Below are 19,908 nucleotides of genomic sequence, written 5' to 3'. Positions count from 1 at the left end.
CAGTCAAGCGTCTATTGCTCTATGAGAAAAACAGCTTGCATTCCTTGAGAGCGTGTTGTAGGTGTCGCGGTTGTTCTTTTCTTTTGTGTTGTGGTTTTTCCCTGGCCATGCTTTTCGCAAATCAAAGTTGTGAGTGTGCGGCCCTTCACGCTTTCTCGTCGTTCTTCTTCCACGTGTACTGTTTCGCACGCTACCATGTCGTTTCGGACTAATCACGACTCCACTTGGACAGCCATAGCTCGCGGGACAAGCCCCAGGTGTAGCCACTTGCACTCTGAGAAAAAACTGTGCCGTCAGACCTCTTTGTGTATATCCGTATATCCGTTTATAAACGACGCAGTGCAAACGTTGTGCGTGAAAGAAGAAAGGCAGTCTTATGTTAGTGTACAACTAACTGCGCGTATACCTATTCAGCATCCCTAGTCATTTCATAGTGTTATGCACGGCCTCATACTTTCTGCATCTTTGCATTATACCTGCCCCAGTATGTTCATAGAGTGTTGTCCAGTGGTCGGCACACGGTGAGCGTCTGGGGCGCCCGGTCGTACTACGGAATCGGGTCTTTGGTGCGACGGGAAGGGCACTTAAATTCCATGGCCTACGCAGAGGTTATCGAAAGGACGCTGCTCCCCTATGCTCTGGACGGGCCGTTTCCGTATGGGTGCTACCATTTCCAGCACGATGGCAGCTCCCTCCATCGTAGTAAAACTGTCCAACGCCTACTCGGCGACCTCAGCGTAATACAGCTGACATGGCCTGCGCACAGCCCGAACTTAAACATAATGGAAAACGTCTCGGGCATCCTGAAGAATAGGATGAGCAAGAGACGGACGCCTACAAGGAGCAGGGACGTATTCTGGGAATTTATAGAAGCAGAGTGGCCCTTGCTACGTGAAGACGAGAACCTTCTCCATCGACTATACGCTTCCCTTCCTCTGCGCATGGCCTCAGGTATTGCTGCGAAAGGGGGCCGACAAGTATTGAGACAGTATCGCCTCCCCCGCCTCTTTTTTTTTTTTTTGTGTGTGTGTGTGTGTTCAAGGTACACGCTCTTTTCTTCTGTTTTGGTCTAATGAAAAAAGAAAAAAGCTATGCACTGCTGCCCGTTGTCACCTCACTTCATCTTAGCGCCCTGTTATCTCTGCGATAGCGGAGAGACTTCCTTCCCACGATAGCCACTCGCGCTAGGTGCAGTAGAGCGAAAACGAAACTATTTTGGCGTTCGTTACACTCAAAAGCGAAGTTACCACTACTATCACGGTGGGTCGCCACAACCGCACTCTTCCATTCCTCTGAACGAGTGGAGTCGCCCTCTTCCGCTCGCCGCTAGGGTGTCTCCACCCAGACAAAATACGCCGCTGCGCGTTCCGTAAACTTTTGTCCAGCACTGTACCATGCTACGAACGTGCTGTTTATGAGATTCTCACCACGTGTAGCGCTGGACATTCGCCACACAGGCCATTGTGTCAACAAAGTATTACGGCAAGGGAAAAGGGCTCTAGGAATTCATAACATTTGTCCGCTTACATCCAAGCGTCAGGGTGTAGGAGTCTCTTTTACGTGGCTTCTGTTGTTTATCTTTTTTTTTTATTCAGTGCACACGAGGAGGCAGCTAAAATTTAATTTTCGGGAATTATTCGCGCTCCTTCACCCACATCGTTCGCTGACTAGTCCACCTCAGACATTACGACGAGTCAGGAGCAGTCCATGCATCCGCTGTGGATGACTAGTCCCTTTTCTGGATTGGACCTTCATAGATAGCGGTGGACATAGGAAAGATCCATGGGATGCGGCTCCGCTCTTCATGCAAATTATGCCCCGATTGTTTTATCACGTGCGTTCCATTTCTTTTTCATTTCAGCTTTATTATCATTGTTTCTACGAATGCAATTCCGAAATTTGCTCAGTTAACGTCACTCCTGGTCAGGATAAGAATCGTATGTAAAGGTGAGTTACAAGAAGTTGGATAATTCAGACCGATATGCTATATGTTCCTGCGTCTTCCAGAACAATTCCTGACTCAAGAACTTCTAAAGGTGGCAGGCTGCACGGTGGCATTTGCACAGTGAAAAACGTGACTCGCAGACCATATGGGACACACGAGGGGTATATTGACGGATGTGTGTACGCTAACTCGCTTTGTGGAGCCCTGGAAGCACAAAAAGCGGTTGTCTGCGCAGCATGCTGCCTGCTCTCCGCATCAGGGCTGCGTTTGATCCACAGCAACACGTACGCATCAGTGCTCTTGCAGCTTTCCTTTTCTTTCCGTCGCAGAAGGGCTGGTGTAGACGTTCGTGCATGCATCCTCTACCTATGTATATATTTTAAACATGATAAAAACTACCTCAATTAGATAAAACAAAAACTGCGTATTTTGCGGTTATCACACTTCATTATTTAATGATCCTCGAGGTCGCATGATCTTCGTGGATCTGTCAGTGGCCGGCTGGCCATGTCGTGCCCCCCGTTCCAAGCACGGTGCGAAAGCCTCCTACTGTTTGAGTTAGGCACTCTATTTGAAAAATACATTTGATTGATTGGGTTAGTTACCTTGGCACATTACAGATTGGACCCATTCATATGACTACAGGCAACATTTGTATTTGTGTTTTCGTAACACAAATGTCGTCATCACCGTATACCGCTACATGCAAACACTTTTATTGTAAACGCGTCCGCCACACCGGCAAAATTAGAGAACTGGCACCAATGATATGTAGCAGTCGCCGGACTCGAATTTCGCGTTTGCAGTAATGGCTGCGGTAACACTTAGACATTTCCGATGCCAATACTATACCCAGGAGAATTTTATCTGCAAGGACATGCCCTGGAAAGAGACCAAGAAGACGTTGCGGCGGAAACCGTAAGCGAAATGTGCAAAGAAAAAAAAAGGACGGCGAGATCCACTAATACACCCAGGATTCTTTCATCTGCAAAACCTGCAAAATATGCACCTTATCGTTTCAGCGAAGTACTCTGCTGAACAGCGAAGAAAATGCCGAACTCGTCAGTCAAGTTCAGACATCTGGAACGACGTCTTCCACTGTGACGTTGCAACCAATAAAGATGAGAAAAAGACTTGTTGTATTTGAGTATTCCTTGTGTTTCTCACGGCATGCGCTCGTTTAATGAAAGCGCGAGGCACTTTAATGTGTGGGTTAATTTACCAAGCACCCAAGTAGTACCCTTACCGTACCTTAAGTACCGTTCTGGCTACGTTCTAGTCGATTTCGAAACTATGGTGTCACGTTATTCTTCGTGCGTTGAAAACCTCAAAATCGTGGCGAAGTTTAATTGTGACTCCATAGAATGTATAACAAGAGAAGACGGCGAATGGTGAGAGTGAGCCGGAATTCGTTGCCTGGAAGAACGAAAAAATGTCACTCGCTAAGGACCAATAAGCGTGCGTCAGGTCCAGTTAGTCACGTTTTCGTGCAAGTGCCGCCACTGGGGGCGTTAAGTTGGTGCTCCGGGAACAGTTCATTCGGTCCGGGGATCACTTCCACGGGGATCGTGGAAGGTCCGTGGAGTTGCTCGCATAGGCGACGCCGGAGCGTTGAACAGAAACCTTTTTCGGGTTAGGCGCTAACCGCATGGAGCGTATTTTACAACCGAAATGGGCCCACGTTGTCTCTGCCTAACCGCGCGAAAGTGAGCAGAGCTCTTCGAACCGCATGCGACTGATTCTCGGCGGGCGTGGTTGGCATGGTGACGGGTCGGCTGCCTGCTGTGAACGCTGCAGCGACATATGTAAGTACAGACTAGTTGCATTGTAGCTATCCTGATGAAAACACGCAATGTCATTTGTTTCTACTTTCGTGTACGTCTTCTTTTGTGCACCCACGCGTCCCCGAGGCGCTTTTGGCTTCGCCTTGTTCCAGTTGGTCATATTCCTTGTTGCTGGTCATGCTGCTTGTCGCCCGCTTTGCTTCGCGATATTAGGCAATTACGGCAACATAATCAGACTGAGTATACATGACCATGGCGATCATGTGCTGGAAGCAGCAGCGATAAAATATGACAGCCAGCTCCAGTCACATACAAATTCCCGAGACGTCAAATCGGGTCTCAAGTAATCAGTCATCGTAAGCGCATGATGCCACGAAGAAAGGCGACACACACACGAAGCGTATACTGACAAGATATTTGATTGAGTTATATATATATATTATACGACGTATATATAAACTCGCTAAATTTTTATTCCTCGAGTACGATTCAATACGTGTAAATACATTTGCTTAAGCACGTAAATACACTTACGAGTTCATCCGCGAGTTTTGCCCAGAATAAATGATTCGTCACGTCATTGTACTCGTCCATCTTCACGTTCCGAGCGTTCAACATCGTACACACACATCCAGTGTATTGCTTCATAGACGAAAGCATGCTTGCGAACGCAATCCTTGGCGCATGTCACAGCAAACGTCAAGGCACACGTGACCTTAAAGATGGCGGCGCCCGTGATCGGCGACCAAACCGCTTATAAACAATACCGTTGTTGTTTCTGCGCAACGTTTTGGATGTCTTTCGATCACGGTAATTATTTTTATCCGATAATCTCGCATGAAAACGAGCAGTTTTGCACACAAGGCCTCGTACTGTTGACGACTTCCAAAAATGGTGGTGACAGCCGGCGTTAAGACTCACTGAGCCAATGCGATGAAATGGGTCACCATATGTTGCGGAAGAAGCACCGCATAGTTAACGCTGGCAAAATACGTTCATCTCTTGACTTTATGATGACGGAACGATGTCGGTAAGCGGCAAAACGACAACTGAACAAAGTCACATGACCTCAGAGGTGGTTTTTTTTAGATATGAGCGCTCAAACACCGCATTTTTTCAAATGCCACGTGTTGCAGATGCCTCCATGCGTGACAGCAACTTGGCCTAGACCCCTAAATTTGATACCAAATTATAGAGCTCAGTCTCCGCTACATGGGGATGCCTTTCTCGTTTCACTGGCACGTACCCAAGTGCCGCAATAGCCGCAAGAATATGAGCGATTTTCGTCGTCGCCACCAACTTTGATAATAAGATTGATGCTAAGATGATTTGCAAAATAAGAAAGTCCCCGCCGGAACCGAACCCAAGCAATAGAAGCCAACATAGCTGACAGTGCGTGGAAAAACAATGAAAGCCGTGAACGCGTTCGTTGGACAGATATTGAACGCCAAAATCGCTATGCCTGAAAGCGCGCCGGACCTGCAATATTCTTCCGGATTTTTTTCTCAGGAACTACGGAAACTAGAGAAAAAAACTTGCTCTTCCCTTCTCATTCTGAGCCAGGCTATAACATATATTTTTGAATAAAAACATATACTGATGGTGCCCGAACCACCTTGCCTGAGTTGAGATGTTCCAAAGTCATAAACGTATTCGCAACGGCTTGCTATTGCCATTCTACTAAAATTATAACGGACGCGGCCGCAAACTCCATGAAAGGCTGCAGCAGAGCCCTTTAAAACGGACAAAAACCCCTTATGACGGCTTATGCTATGCCCATCCCTGTGATTGCATCGGAAACCACCGCAAAATTTGCAAAACGCGGCAGCAGGGCCCTTTACAATGACTCAAGTGACTTGTATCATGATACCCCGTGCCTTGTTCCCCTGTTGCACCCTGAAAGCTCGAGTTTGACAAAATCGCTTCCAAAACGGCACTCGAAATGGCCAAATGGCCAATTTCATCAACTTCGGGACTTCATATCATTTGATATAACAATAATATTAAAGGTGTCCTAAGGTGATTTTGTAATATGTATATCTAAAAGTAAGATCACGGGGTTTCAACCCCGTACCTTGTTCCCCTGTTGCACCTTGAGAGGTCGCGTTTGACAAAATCGCTTCCAAAACGGCACTCGAAATGGACAATTTTATAAAGTTTAATATAAAAGCGATATAAAATACAAAACGGTATCACTTGTTTATTACTCACTCAACGCAAAGTTGTCTATTCTGTTGGAGATCCGGAAAAAATGACCGTCCGCCTTTCGAACTCCTTCAGACGGGCCGTACAGTCTCAGCGCATGCGTATTGCGCTAATACTGGGGCTTAGTCAGTTGAGCGCCTAGGAGGGGAACCCTGTCTGAGTCGCAACTTTGAAGGCCCTGGGTGCATCAGGATTAACACTCACACATCGTGCCGTGGTTGGTATGTGACCTGGAGGACGTACTGACTAAAAATAGGCGATGACATTTCCAGAATTTGACTGTCATTGTCGAAAAATCGTAGTCTAAACATAGGCCCTGTGCAAAAATCGACGGAATCCCCATAGGCGCAATGTATTAAAATTTTGTTTGGCCAGGCTGCACTAGGATCATATTCTGCTAGCGCCTTTCATGTCTCCAGTGGTTCTTTGCATGGTGGTGTTCTGTATTAGACGATGACATCTTAAAATTTTTATTCTGTTTATTTGTTAATTGGCATAAACGCCGTCTCCCATGGAATTCACATCCCAAAGGCCGCTTCCCGCATAGTGGCGGAGCGCGCCGGCGGGGGGGGGGGGGGGGGGGTGACCATGAATTTTGAGATTGTGGAGTAAAATCCACTGCCTGTCCCTTGTATATTATGCGCTGACAAAAGAGCTTGTTACGAGAATATTTTCTATGGAGTCAAAAGCTTCCGCTATAATGGTACGTACGACACAAGACGGACAATGTACGAGTTTTACACTCACGCTCCTTCGTCACAGATCAATGCGCCCCTCACAAATATCATGGTGGCTGCCGATTGCGCCACTGTGGACCGTTAAATATTTTCGCTCAGCCCGATGGTCGATCCCGTAGCCATCCTATGCGATGACGTGCACACGAGGTCGGTAACCCAGGCATTACGCAGGCCGCTACTATCGTCATATACAGAGCTTGCGGTGGGATCATTTCTGCGCCTACGTGACAAACTAAGTTACAGAATTATTTCACAACAAATGAGACAATGAGGCTTCACTAGACAAGCATTAAAAGTGAAGATTTAGTACACATGCACTGCGAAATTGCACTGCACATCCGTTGTCATCAAGCAAGTAGCTCAAGGTAAAAGTCGGAATCACACTCGTGCCGTAAAGTTTGCGGCATAATCGGAAGCAGTTGGCACATGCAGTAACCTAACTACTATAGTTAAATACCCGAAATAGTAGTTGAACTAGTAGTTTCCACTACACTCCTACAAGTAGTTTATGACTAATTTTTATCTACAATCAGGTAGTCTAACTAGTAGTTTAACTACATGTAGTTAGCTACTGGCCATCACTGTCAATTAGTTTCTCATTCCTTGTACTGCTGCAGACTGCGCTGTAGAACATGTTGGATCACATTAATCAACTGGAAATTAATCACTTTACAACTTTATTTTTAAGATGAAGAATTCGGAGTTCCATGGTCTATAGGATGATACCCTACCTCATTGCTGGTGGTGATGTGGAGAATGAAATAATGAGCCTTTCACAAAAAGGGTCGAAGTCGTCGATTTCGTCGACTCCCCGTCTGCTAAAGAGAGTACCGCAACTCCCTATATTCGGACAGGGGCGTGCACTCTTAAAAACGGTGTACTTTGACTCCTTTTCCTTGCGACATATATCACTTCCTTTCTGGAGCTTCCTTTCCACTGAAGCTGGTCAACTCCCGGTAGAGGTTCTACGTGAACGTGGAACGGCTCGGCATTTCCTACGTTTCCGTGCTCACATTCCCCGTCACCCGCTCCTCAGGAAAATTCGATACCGCCCTGACAGCGACCTGTATCGAGTAGCGCAGAGGACACGCCCGACTCTCACTGGCTTCATAGCTAAGGACATAATACCGCCGAAAGCCCCATGGTCTCTGCTGGTACCGCCGACTTTCGTAAGCCTTCCGAACCTTCTGGAAAGAACAGATCAGGTCCCCCCTCAAGTCCTCCGGGCCCACTTTCATGCTCTGGTAGACGAGAAGTTTTCTACGGTTACGGCAGCATATACAGATGGCGCATCCAGACAACAAGTCCGCCTCAGCATTCGTCATACCATGCGAAGGCCTAGTGCAAGGACGACGCCGTTCACATCCAACGTCCTCAACAGCTGCGGAACTCTATGCCATCCTTTTCTTCCTACAACACATCGTTGATTTTACCCCGCGGGAATGGGCAGTCTTCACAGACGGTCTCCATGGAAACCAAATGGTAAGAACGGCAAAAAACGACATCGAGAACTAAACAATAACGGAGTTCGTGCAATGCTTAGGCGTAGCCGATCGAGTACAGATTCTTCCCTACAGATGTGCGCACAACGTGGACCGTCAACAGTTTACTGGGTCGAAAGAAGGCATTTGTTCTGACAGCATCCTTCCGAAAGAACTGCGTGCTGACGGTACAGAAGTATGAGGTATTCACTTGGCAGGCGAGGACGTAAGGCGGACGGTATTAATAACCTTAGCATCGTGGGCTCGTGTTGCGACAGATTGAGCGCCTTCGTTTTCAGATTCTCCAAGATGGCTTGGGACCCATTGTAACCATACGCACTGGCCCAGTGACATGAGGTAGTTGTCATGAGGTGGTGGTTGCACGTCAAGAATCATGGAATGACATCACTAATCAGTTTAGTAGAGGGACGAGTAGGTTTTTGCATCTACCGCTGCCTGACTGTCCGTCCGGATTGTCCAAGCTTTTGGTTTGGACGAGGAGACGTATCTCAAAGCGGCGAGTACGGAAATGCATCGGCTACCGTAAATGGCATTACGTTGGGCAGTTTGATCCCTTGTTCAACTTAGTCCTGTGCACTCTTAAAAAAAAATTGTGCACTTTAACTCCTTTCCTTGCCACATATATAACACCCTTTTGGAGAGTACAATTACTCTCAAAAGGGTGTCTCCTCACTCCCTCAAGGGAGTAGCATAACACCTTCTCCCTGCCGGGGAGTAATATTACTCTCCAGTAGGGAGACAGGTGTTATGCTACTCCCTTGAGGGAGTGAGGAGACACCCTTGTGAGCGTAAAATGCAGCTGTTGGTCCACCTGTCTGTCCTGACGTTTCTGAGCTGCTGGCTACGCCGTTTTGGGCTGTGTGTGTTCTGCGACGTCTTTTGGTTGGGCTATCAAGTTAAGTTATATTGACTGTGTCAGAAGTGCTTGGTGACGGAGCGGTGAGTGAAAATTGGAGCTGTGCAACGCTGTCTATTGAGAAATACAGGTTGCATCGCTGAGGCCATAGACCTACTTGGGCAGTAAATAACAGCTGAAGCACGAACGTGCGGTGAGTTCGACACCGAGGCGTTTTTCTTTCTTTTTATTTTCTTTTTTTATGTAATTTTTGGTGTACGTCGTATTGTATGCTTTAAAACGCAAAAGGCAGTACCATTGAGGAGCATGGTAAACTGACTGAAGATGGAAAAAGAAATCAACTGAGATGATTGATATACATGCAGAGAAAAATTAGACATCACAATACAGAATGAACCAGTCCGGAGGGATTTTCGTGAAACGATAGACTCATATGAAGAAGGGATACGAGAGTTGGATGTAAAATGCCACGCGTTTAAAAATAGGTGGTGTTTTGCCGCTTGATGGCACAAGAACAACTAAAGCGAAATAGTGCCAAGACATTTGATCTGTTTTGCATGCTTTGTTTGCATGTTATGTGCTGACTTGAGACTGATAGGGTCTTATGCACCATTCAGTTGAACGATTAACAATAGAACGATCGAACAATAGAATGATGACTGTTTTCGAGACAAACTTTACATATACAGGGTGTGTGCAGAAAAACGTGACCCGCATTTTTAGACGTAACTCGTTGTCTACTTACCTGAGCAACTTCCGGTGGCGTACGATGGCGTATTTATGCGTGCGAAAGCTACGAAAAAATCCTGGAAGCCATACTCGGCGTAAAAAAAAAATAAACAGAGCGCGAAATGTGTGTGTATTCCGGGTCGTTCTCGACCCCTGCGGCGAGACCACGCATGCCGTATAGTGTGCCACGTGTTTTCGCACAGAACTTTGATTGAGGGGCTATCCTGTTTGCAAGCCGTTTCACGGTTTCAACGAACATGAAACCCGGAAGTGCTTTAAAACATCCATCACTGAATTTTGAAATTTGAGCCGAAACCGAGGCGAGCGGGAACGCGAGATGTACAAAACAGGTTAGAGGGCCACGTTCATCTGAAATAAAATTAAAAAAGTAAAAAAGCATGTGACACGACAGACCACGACATCATATCGACAAAATTGCTTCCATGGTCGCGTCTTAGAGTTTTTCAGCAGTTATCTATCTTTACAAACACAAGTAGCCGGTACTTAACAGGTAGCCAGCCTCTGTGTACCCTATAGGAATCCCACAGAGCTCAGGTTTGGAACCAATACTGCTTTCCTTTATACAATTATTAGCCCGATCACATCAATTTCTTTACGCCTGCAGCAAATGTTGGATAAATTCGATGGCATGCTGAGGATAATTTAGAATACACTGATGAGCGATTTAGATGAAACAAAATTATGTTAAACATGAATAAACTTGTGCAGTTGTTTTTCGTACTAGATTATCTAAATTATGAAGGTCCACAGTTAATCATGCTGTTCATGGTAAACTTATACTGCAGGCTGATGAATGCACCACATCGCAGGCTGATGAATGCAGGTACCTCGGTGTAATTATGGACGAACATCTTCAGGGGAGATGCGGGTCGACTGCGCTGTGATATGTCCGCAGCGTCATGGTTCGAACCAAGTCACAACGATGTCGTTGTTGCTGCGGCGCTCCCGGCCGCAGAGGCTCCGCGAACTTCAAAATATGATTGTGAATATATGGCAAAATAGGTTGTCGGATGATGAGGAACGTCTCGGTAACAGTCCCTTTAACGTTGGCGTTCCGAATACGTGTTCCTGTACGATATCTCTCCCTAGCGGCGCTCTTTTTTATTTCAGATTTTGCACGTGCTTCTCTCCTTTGTCACATATGGCGATTCTTACATGAAAATGTTTCGCAGGGTTTTTTTTTTTCCTTTTAATACTATTTTTAGTCTTAACGCGCGTATAATTTACGAATTACTTTTACAGTGGTAGCTGTTCAGCTTGCTCGCGACTCAAGTTTAATTGAAATACACACTAGTAAATCGACAAAAGACATGCTGCAAGATGATGAGTCATACACTCCGGAACAACGGTATACCCAATCATCAGAACATGTGGAGGAGCATGCGAACATGCTCGACTTGACGAATCTGACCTACAGCACAAGGCCTAATCTGAATATGCAGATACCCTATCTCTAATGAGCTCGGCTTCATCCCAAGCAACACAATGTACCGATAGTCGAGTGCAATAGGGGTATGTGTCTTATCTATGTTCTTTAGCTTCACGACTCTGTTCGAGGCCTACCACCTATCCGTCCACCACCATTGCACTCGACTTCCAGTACACTGTGCTGCTTGGAATGGAAGGCGTGCTTATAACGGGGTTAATCTCACTCCGTGACGTCAAGCACGCCTTCCAAAATTCTCTGTCGATTGGCTCTTTCCACATTCTTTCTATAGGTGTCCTCGCGAATTCAGGACAACACGCGTATTAGTGTGTTTTTGAGGTGGTAGCTGTTAACGGGAAGTTCTCCGGAAATGGCTGTGGCTGAATCACAAAACCTGTTTTCTTCGAGGTGCCTTCGGCAGCCCAACGTCTCTCCCTCGTCATCCGCCACAATCGCTCACTCCAGGAAAAGAGAGTTACTGCGCTGTTGCAGACCTGCAACAACATGCCAATGGGTGATCGTGCTGCTGCTGTATCTATTATTTCCCAGGCCATTGGGTCATCTTCTTTCCAAGTGCGCAAACGCTCACCTTCCAACTGTGCTCCCTGGTGGAATGAGACCTGTACAAGGGATTATAGGCGACGGAAAGCTGCATGGAAGCAACTGCTGTCCAACTCGTGCTATGCCAACTGGACACGCTACCAGATCCTAAAGGCCTCTTTCAAGAGGACTGTCTCTTCTTCCAAGAGTGCGTTTCACAACGAGCACAATTCTTTCCTATCTCTCCCGAAACAACGGAGGGCTCTTCAACGGCACATCTCGTTTCTCCGGGGCCAGACTTCATGTTCACCTGGCGAGCTCCACGTTTTATCCGATGCAGATGCCATGTCTCGTCTTGAAGATGTTGCCAAGGGCCTCACCGCGCGCTTCCATAACACTGTTGCCCTACCTCCTCCTCCTCCTCCGTTCTCCGTGTCGCCGCATCCTGGATTCGTAGCAGTCGAATGGGACGAATTGGACTGCATTATCCGTGCGCTCCCTTCATCTGCTCCCGGTCCGGATGGCGTATCTGCTCGAACGATGAATTTCTGTGGTCTGCTCAGCCCAACGTCTTGCTTGAAATTGTCAACACCTCTCTGAGCTCGTCCTGGATCCCCCCTGACTGGAAAGTAGCAAGGGTTATCCTGTTGAAGAAGGTTGCGTCCAAGGGCCTTGCCATTGACAATATTCGGCCGATCGCGCTAACGTCTGTCCTGTGCAAGACCGGAGCGAGTGATTCACCGCCGGTTGTCTGATTTTGTTGAGTCCAATAATATCTACAACTGTAGCCAGATCGGCTTCCGTCAGCGCTGTTCCGTCTGGATGGGTCACGTCAACCTCGAGAGCCAAATACGCCGCGCACAGGAGGATGGGGACTTCTCAGCTCTGGTGACGTTAGACATTGCACAGGCATACGACAGCATTGAGCACCGCGTCCTGCTGCACAGGCTGGCTGCTGTTCGTATCCCTCCCTATATTCTCTCCTGGGTCAGGAATTTTCTCTCTGGAAGATCTTTCCAATGCTCGGACCGCCACCTCGTCTCTTCCCCTCATCAGCTGTTTAGAGGGGTGCCTCAAGGTTCTGTCCTTTCCCCTCTGCTCTTTAACATACTCATGAGCTCCCTTCCATTGGACGCGAATATTCAGACAATCACTTACGCAGATGACATCGCCTTTTTCGCCTCGGCCTCATCGCTGCACTTGTTGTACACGCTGACCCAGCAATACATCGACACTATTGTGGCTTGGACCACATCCGCTCATCTGAGTCTAAAGGTCCAGAAATGTGCCGTGCTCCTATTTCCGCCTGTGGGCTTCCGTGGTGTGGTGCCCAGCTTCAATCTTTTGATAGGCAACGATCGCATCGACCAACCTGAGTCTCTGAAGTATCTGGGTGTGTGGTATGATCACAGGATGGATTGGGGCCGCCACATTGACCACATCAGCCGAAGAGCCTCCGCGGCACTGCGTTGCATCCAGCGTTGTTCCAGCGTTCGTGTTGGTATGCGCAGGAATGCCCTCCTTTATGTCTATCGTTGCTATGTCCGTCCCATCCTCGAATATGGCTGTGTCCTTTTCTCTCATCTCCCAGACTACCGGATAAGCAAGCTGCTCGTCTTAGAGAGGAAAGCGCTCCGCATGTGTCTCGGCCTTCCCAGGTATACTGCTAACGATGCCCTGTATCTTGAGGCGGGTGTGCTCCCACTGAAAGCCCGCTTTCATCTTTTAACAGTGAGCACTTTCCTGTCTCTGGCGCAGAGCCCTCTTGCTTCTCACCACATTGAATCGTTCAGAGATTTGGGTTCCTGGACTAGCAGGCGGTGGCGCAGATCCAATATTCCCCAGTTGCTATTGCTGCTCCTGTCGCCCCTGAACGTTTCGCTTGCCCATGTCCCCCAGCCGGTTGTGCCTCCCGCGCCAGCCTCTGTCCAGGTTCTCAGCATCTTTCATTCGGATGCCAAACATGCCCCTCTCACTTATTTGAAAGCAGAGCTTGACACTCACATGTCTCAGTTTCCCAATCACCTGGTCATCGCCACGGACGCATCTGTCTCTGAGGAACGGGCGGGAGTTGGCAGTGTCATTCCGCAGCTCGACTTGCACAGTCCCGTCCGCCTCCCGGACTACACACCGGTCTTTCACAGTGAGTTTCTAGCCATGCTCCTAGCGCTGATGAGGGTTCCCATCGCTTTCAAAATGGTGCTCCTCCTCTCTGACTCTCTTTTTGTGATTTCCTCCCTTGAGAGCCCTACAAGCCCCTTGCTCGCCACCTTAGTTGCTTTTGCACCTAGCCACATCTCCCATCTCCTTGTCACCTGGATTCCTGGTCACCGCGGTCTCCCGCTCAACGAAGCCGCTGACACCCTGGCTAATATGGCACTCTCTGGGCCAATCCTGGATGTCCTTCCTCCAATAGCTGACATCGTCCGGGCGCGCTACAGACGCTTCCTTTCACTCGCGCGGCGTCGCCCTCCACGTCCTGGCTATGAACACCTCTTATTCCTTTGGAATCCTGAGCATTGTGGCTGCCGTGAGTTCGAAACTTCTGTAACGCGTGCTCGGTGCCTCTCCCTCCCATTGAACTTCTATCTTCACCGTGCTGGCCTCGAATCGGCACCTGCGTGCCCGCACTGCGGACAAGCCGAGACTGTCCATCACTTCTTTCTCGACTGCTCCTCCTACGTCACCATTCGTCGTCGCCTTCTCGTTCCCCCTCTTATCTCCATCGGTGCTCAGCTCTCCCTGACATCTCTGCTATCCCTTGGAGCCTTCCATAATGGCTTTAGGGACCGCGCTGTTCTCCATAGTATCATGTCATTCATCTCCACCTCTAACCGATTCTAACTCTTTTTTAACATCCTGTTGACCGCACCTCAGTAGTCCTGGCCAATCTCCCTAGCGGATAAGCGCCATCCCGCTTGAGGAGCAACAACAACAACAACAACCCTCCTTTTCTTCTCTCTTCATCTTCTCGGTTTTCTTCTGTCTGTTGAGTGTTGACTGTTGGGTTCGGTGATGGAAAACAAGTTAAAACAATCTGAAGCAAATAAAATCACTCCTATAATCAAACACAAACTCAGTATTGGCATACTCAGAGATGGGTATGTTGTACCGGAAAGTGTCCCGGTTTTTCAGCGTTTCACGTGTTGTCACGATGTTAGTCATACTTTTGTCCCGCAATTCCCATCTCTACACATCACCACTCACTTCGCAGATAACACGGCGGTACTCGCCACTGTAAAGTGGTTGAGCATACAGGGTGTCCAAGCTAACTGTGAACAAAGTGATATACAGTCGGACCTCGTTTTATGAACCCTCGATATACGAATTCCCTCAACTTACGAACGGCTCCACAGGGAACCACACTTTTTTCGTGTATTTTTACCTCGTTTTACGAACCCTCGATATCCGAACTATGAACGGATTATTAGGGAACGGACCCAAAGTAGCCAAGCCATTCTGACCTCGATATACGAACGGGCGTTACGAACGTACGGAGGACAGGCCAATGACCGGAGGATAATGAAAGTTCCTCAGTACATGCTGCCAAGGTCAAACATACAATGTCCCAACGCCACTACGTTCCACAAACATGGTTCACCATTTCCTGAAAGAATAATTCCGTCGTTTACAGCCGAACGGTTGTGAGTTTGGACCAGGTCTCCGAGATGGAAACATATTGTCATTCCAAGAGACGGCGTTCAGTCCTGACAGCCGGTGACAAGCGTGATATTTGCCGTTGGAAACAGTCTCATCCGCGCGCGATACGGTACTTTGAGGACCGGGTGGATGTGTCAAGTGTCAGACTTCTGTCATCGCTTCTAAACAGGATAGACCCTGCAGAAAGTATGGTGCAAAGCACAATTACGCAGTATTTTCAAAAATAAAACTTATTCAAATCAGTTTCCCGTGCTTTTGTGAGGTATTTGTGTACTGCACACCTCGGACCTCGATTTACGAATACCTCGATTTACGAACAATTTTCTGAGAAACGAAGGGTGTTCGTTAAGTGACTGTATATATATATATATATAGGTACTAACAAAATATGAGGCAGACAACGAAGATGTAGGAAGTAGAAAAGGGTGGAGTTATTTATTTACTAGTGGAAAGTTAAGGGGGAAGTCAACGTTGCGGCGGAAGCTCCGCCTTCGTCAGGACTGAAGAATGACAAATGACACTTGGAGTTTTATACAGTGCTACAATGACGTCACAATCGGGGGGTCCCGCCACCTGGCGGCCGTCAGCAGGTCAAGTACAAGGAAGTGGTTGAGTCATGTCCGGTGAAGAGGTCATCGTCCGGGAGGTGGGATGGAATCCAAGGGCTGTGGACTGTTGTTCTGCAAAGAAAAGGGGAACAAGCAGCAGTATACTATCTAAGCAGATAAGTTTCTTATTGTTGACAGTACACCAGGGTCCTCGTTTATGATAGATTGGAATTTGTAGATAAGGTAAGATTCGCGCTGTTCTCGGCACCGGTCGGAACTGAAGTTTGTTTGAAGAAGGAAAATTGAAACATCGTTAATTGAATGCCCTGGCTGGCTAAAATGGCGTGAAACTGGAAGGTTCGGTTTTTTCGTCACGTCCGATCGGTGATTGTTAAATCTGATTCTGAATGCGGTTTTTGTCTGGCCCACGTACTGTGCTTGGCATAGTACTTGGCATAGTGTACTGCTGCTTGTTCCCCTTTTCTTTGCAGAACAACAGTCCACAGCCCTTGGATTCCATCCCACCTCCCGGACGATGACCTCTTCACCGGACATGACTCAACCACTTCCTTGTACTTGACCTGCTGACGGCCGCCAGGTGGCGGGACCCCCCGATTGTGACGTCATTGTAGCACTGTATAAAACTCCAAGTGTCATTTGTCATTCTTCAGTCCTGACGAAGGCGGAGATTCCGCCACAACGTTGACTTCCCCCTTAACTTTCCACTAGTAAATAAATAACTCCCCCCCTTTTCTACTTCCTACATCTTCGTTGTCTGCCTCATATTTTGTTAGTACCTATTTAATTTCGCGGTCGCCTGAACCCCTTTCTTCCAGCATATATATATATATATATATATCACGGGTTTCCTGGAGGAAGTAGACTTGCTGCCACCAAGTGCGCGTGTCGTGGTTCTACACTGTGGAACCAACGATATGCCACTTTTGGACCCCCAGGAGGCATTCTCCCACTACCAGCGACTCCTCAACAAGACCCGGGCCCGTGGTGGAATTGAAATGACGGTTTGTACGTTAGTGCTCCATCGCTCTCATAACAGGCGCCGCCATTTCATTGTCAGGCGAAGGGAGTTCCAGTGCAACCCGCGGGCCTTCGACTTCAAACGCCGACTGGTCCAGCTCTGCCGGAACTCGACCGACCTCTGCTACCTGGACCACGGATTCCACCGACGACGACCAACCCAGGTCTTTGCAGCTGACGGCCTCCATCCAAACTTCGAGGGAGTTCGGATGATCAGCCGACACCTGCTGGACCTGCTTCCACGACTTCGACGGCTCCTACCATCACGCCCACCCAACGTGACTGCTGTTCCGGATCCAGTGTGGCCTACCCCTCAGGAGGCAGCTGCCCTGGAACGACGACGGCAGAATACAAGACCATCGACGCTGGACTGACTAACCGCCGGTAAGCGTACCTCTTCTCCTTCTGAAAGTGAACCTCCCCCAAGTACGCAAGCTTTCTTTAAACTTCGTAAGCTAGCCGATAAATCAGCACGCTATAATTCCCATCGCACCACTTTACAACTCTACAAAGATCAGGACGAAATTCCCAAGGGTCTCGCCATTAACCTTAAACCCACCTTTCCCCTAAAATCTGCACATCAGAATAAGTGGAACGAGATCCTCAACAATGCTTCGGCCGCGTTAATCGAAGTCCTTATATCCCATTGTGAGGACGCCATAGACCAATCATCCCAGCAGGCGAAAACTATCGATGGTAAATCTTTCTTAACACACAACCACCAGTTAGAATTAGCACAATACGCAAAAGAAAGGGAAGAGGCAATTCGCAATGCTAAGCGGAGGAAGCTAGTCAGGGACAACGTTAATACTCCAGCTACGCTTGAACCCGGTGTGTCAGCTCAGGACTGTGATCATATAAGTAATGCAGGTACAACTAATACTCCATCGCAAAATCATCATCTGCTTGCTAGAAAAACAGGTCCCACCCCAGCAGCCTCATCTGCGGAGATGCTACCTCATAAGCCCCATAACGTCGTTAATTTATCGTCCCACGAACTTACCGATTCAGAAATCTCACTACTCAGCCGTGGCCCCTCATTCTGCCCCACTAACAACAAGCTAGATGAATACCAACTTTATCTGGACTTAGATAATTTCGCCCGCCGTCTACGTCTGAAGGAATACTTTCATGACAAACCTAAGTCAGATTCCAACCCATTTAAACCGCTATCCAACTTTACGCCCGAGGCTAACCGTGAAAAGGCTCTGGACATGTACATTCGTGCAGTTCCAAAAGATATCATTAACGCTTACAATAAATCATGCAACAGCAAATCGAAGCCAAACCTAACGCCGGCTGAGCAGCGCAGCCTTTCTGACCTTCGGGACCGCAGTGACATAGTAATTAAAAAAGCTGATAAAGGTGGTGCAATCGTAGTAATAGACAAAGAGAATTACATTAACGAAGGCGTCCGGCAATTATCGTGCGCATCGTTCTACAAACTCCTCGAGGCTGACCCTACAGAGGAAATTACGGCTCATATTATCCGCAGTCTAAAAGATCTAAAAGCAAGTAAAAAGATAGATTCCACCCTATACGATTATCTACTCCCCAAAGACCCCGCAGCGGGCAGGTTCTATATGCTCCCTAAAATTCATAAACCTGGCAATCCAGGGCGCCCAATAGTTTCATGCAACGGTACAGCTACCGAGAACATTTCAAGCTTTGTTGACCACTTTCATAAAGATATACCTCTTAACCTACCATCCTACATTAAGGACACCAATCACTTTCTTCAAGTTTTAAGTGAATGTCAGCCTCCTTCTTCCAGTTTGCTAGTCACGCTAGACGTTTCCTCGCTATATACTAACATCCCCCCCGAAGATGGCATTGCTGCAGCTGAAAGGGCATTTTCAAAATATTCTGATACCACATACGATCCTTGTGTCCTATGCACATTTCTCAATCTTATTCTGAAAAATAACAACTTCGAATTTGACGCTAAGCACTACTTGCATGTTCATGGCACGGCTATGGGTACAAAAATGACACCTAACTACGCAAATATTTTTATGGGAGCTCTAGAGGAGGAATTTCTGTCTAAGCACCTAAAGAAGCCCACGCTTTACAAGCGGTTCCTCGACACACATCATCAGCGACATCACAACACAATCACAATTCACAGCGACAATCACATTTATCAGCGACTTTAACAAAGCACATCTGGCCATCAAGTTCACGCTTTCTTATTCCCCTCTAACTGTTAACTTTCTCGATGTCCAAGTAAAGTTAACCAACGGGGTCTTGTCCACAAACCTCTTCCGTAAACCTACGGACTCTCAACAGTATCTAGCATTTAACAGTTGTCACCCGCGTCATACTAAACTTGCCATCCCTTACAGCCAAGCACTTCGATACAGTCGCATCTGTTCCAGTGACGATGACTTGGACAGAAATCTAGCTCAACTTAGGGAAACATTCATCGGTCGTCAATTTCCACCTAGCCTAGTTGACGACGCTCTAAACAAAGCCCGCAAAGCAGATCGCAAAGCCCTGTTCCAAGACCACAAACGCGTGTTAGATAATGGTTCCGAAAACCTCATCTTAACATTTAGCAGCAATATTCCAAGCGTTAACAATATACTAAACCGTCACCATAGTATCCTTCTTCAATCGGAGCGCATGGGACAAATTTTTCCTCAGCCACCTCGGCTAACCTACTGGCGCGCGCGCAACCTGCACGATAATCTAGTTGGCTCTAAGGTTAGCAAAGCAGCGCATCCAGGGAACGGCTGTCACCCATGCGATGGTCGCAGGTGTCAAATATGCAAATTAATGCAAAGCACCCAAGTACTTAAAAGTACTAATTCCAATTTCTCCGTCAAAATTAATGGTGACTTCGACTGTAATTCATCTAACGTCATTTATGCCATTCAGTGCGGCATGTGCCAAGCACAATACGTTGGTCAGACTA

The 19,908-nt window shown here is 47.5% G+C and overlaps 1 protein-coding gene across 1 annotated transcript; it reads left to right on the top strand.

The window, feature by feature from the left end:
- The first annotated feature begins 12,567 nt into the window (after nucleotides 1-12,567).
- LOC135375973 (uncharacterized) lies at nucleotides 12,568-14,589 on the top strand. The gene has a single exon (XM_064608606.1). The coding sequence runs from the start codon at nucleotides 12,568-12,570 to the stop codon at nucleotides 14,587-14,589; it is 2,022 nt and encodes a 673-aa protein (XP_064464676.1).
- Nucleotides 14,590-19,908: the final 5,319 nt, after the last annotated feature.

This window comes from Ornithodoros turicata, unplaced genomic scaffold, assembly GCF_037126465.1.
Source record: "Ornithodoros turicata isolate Travis unplaced genomic scaffold, ASM3712646v1 ctg00000961.1, whole genome shotgun sequence".
NCBI classification, from domain to species: domain Eukaryota; kingdom Metazoa; phylum Arthropoda; class Arachnida; order Ixodida; family Argasidae; genus Ornithodoros; species Ornithodoros turicata.
The sequence above is the reverse complement of the archived record's forward strand: the minus strand, read 5'-3'. Positions and strand labels throughout refer to the sequence as shown.

Excerpts from the sequence above, each read along its gene's own strand:
- LOC135375973 (XM_064608606.1), top strand. The coding sequence starts at position 12,568 with ATGGGTCACGTCAACCTCGAGAGCCAAATACGCCGCGCACAGGAGGAT.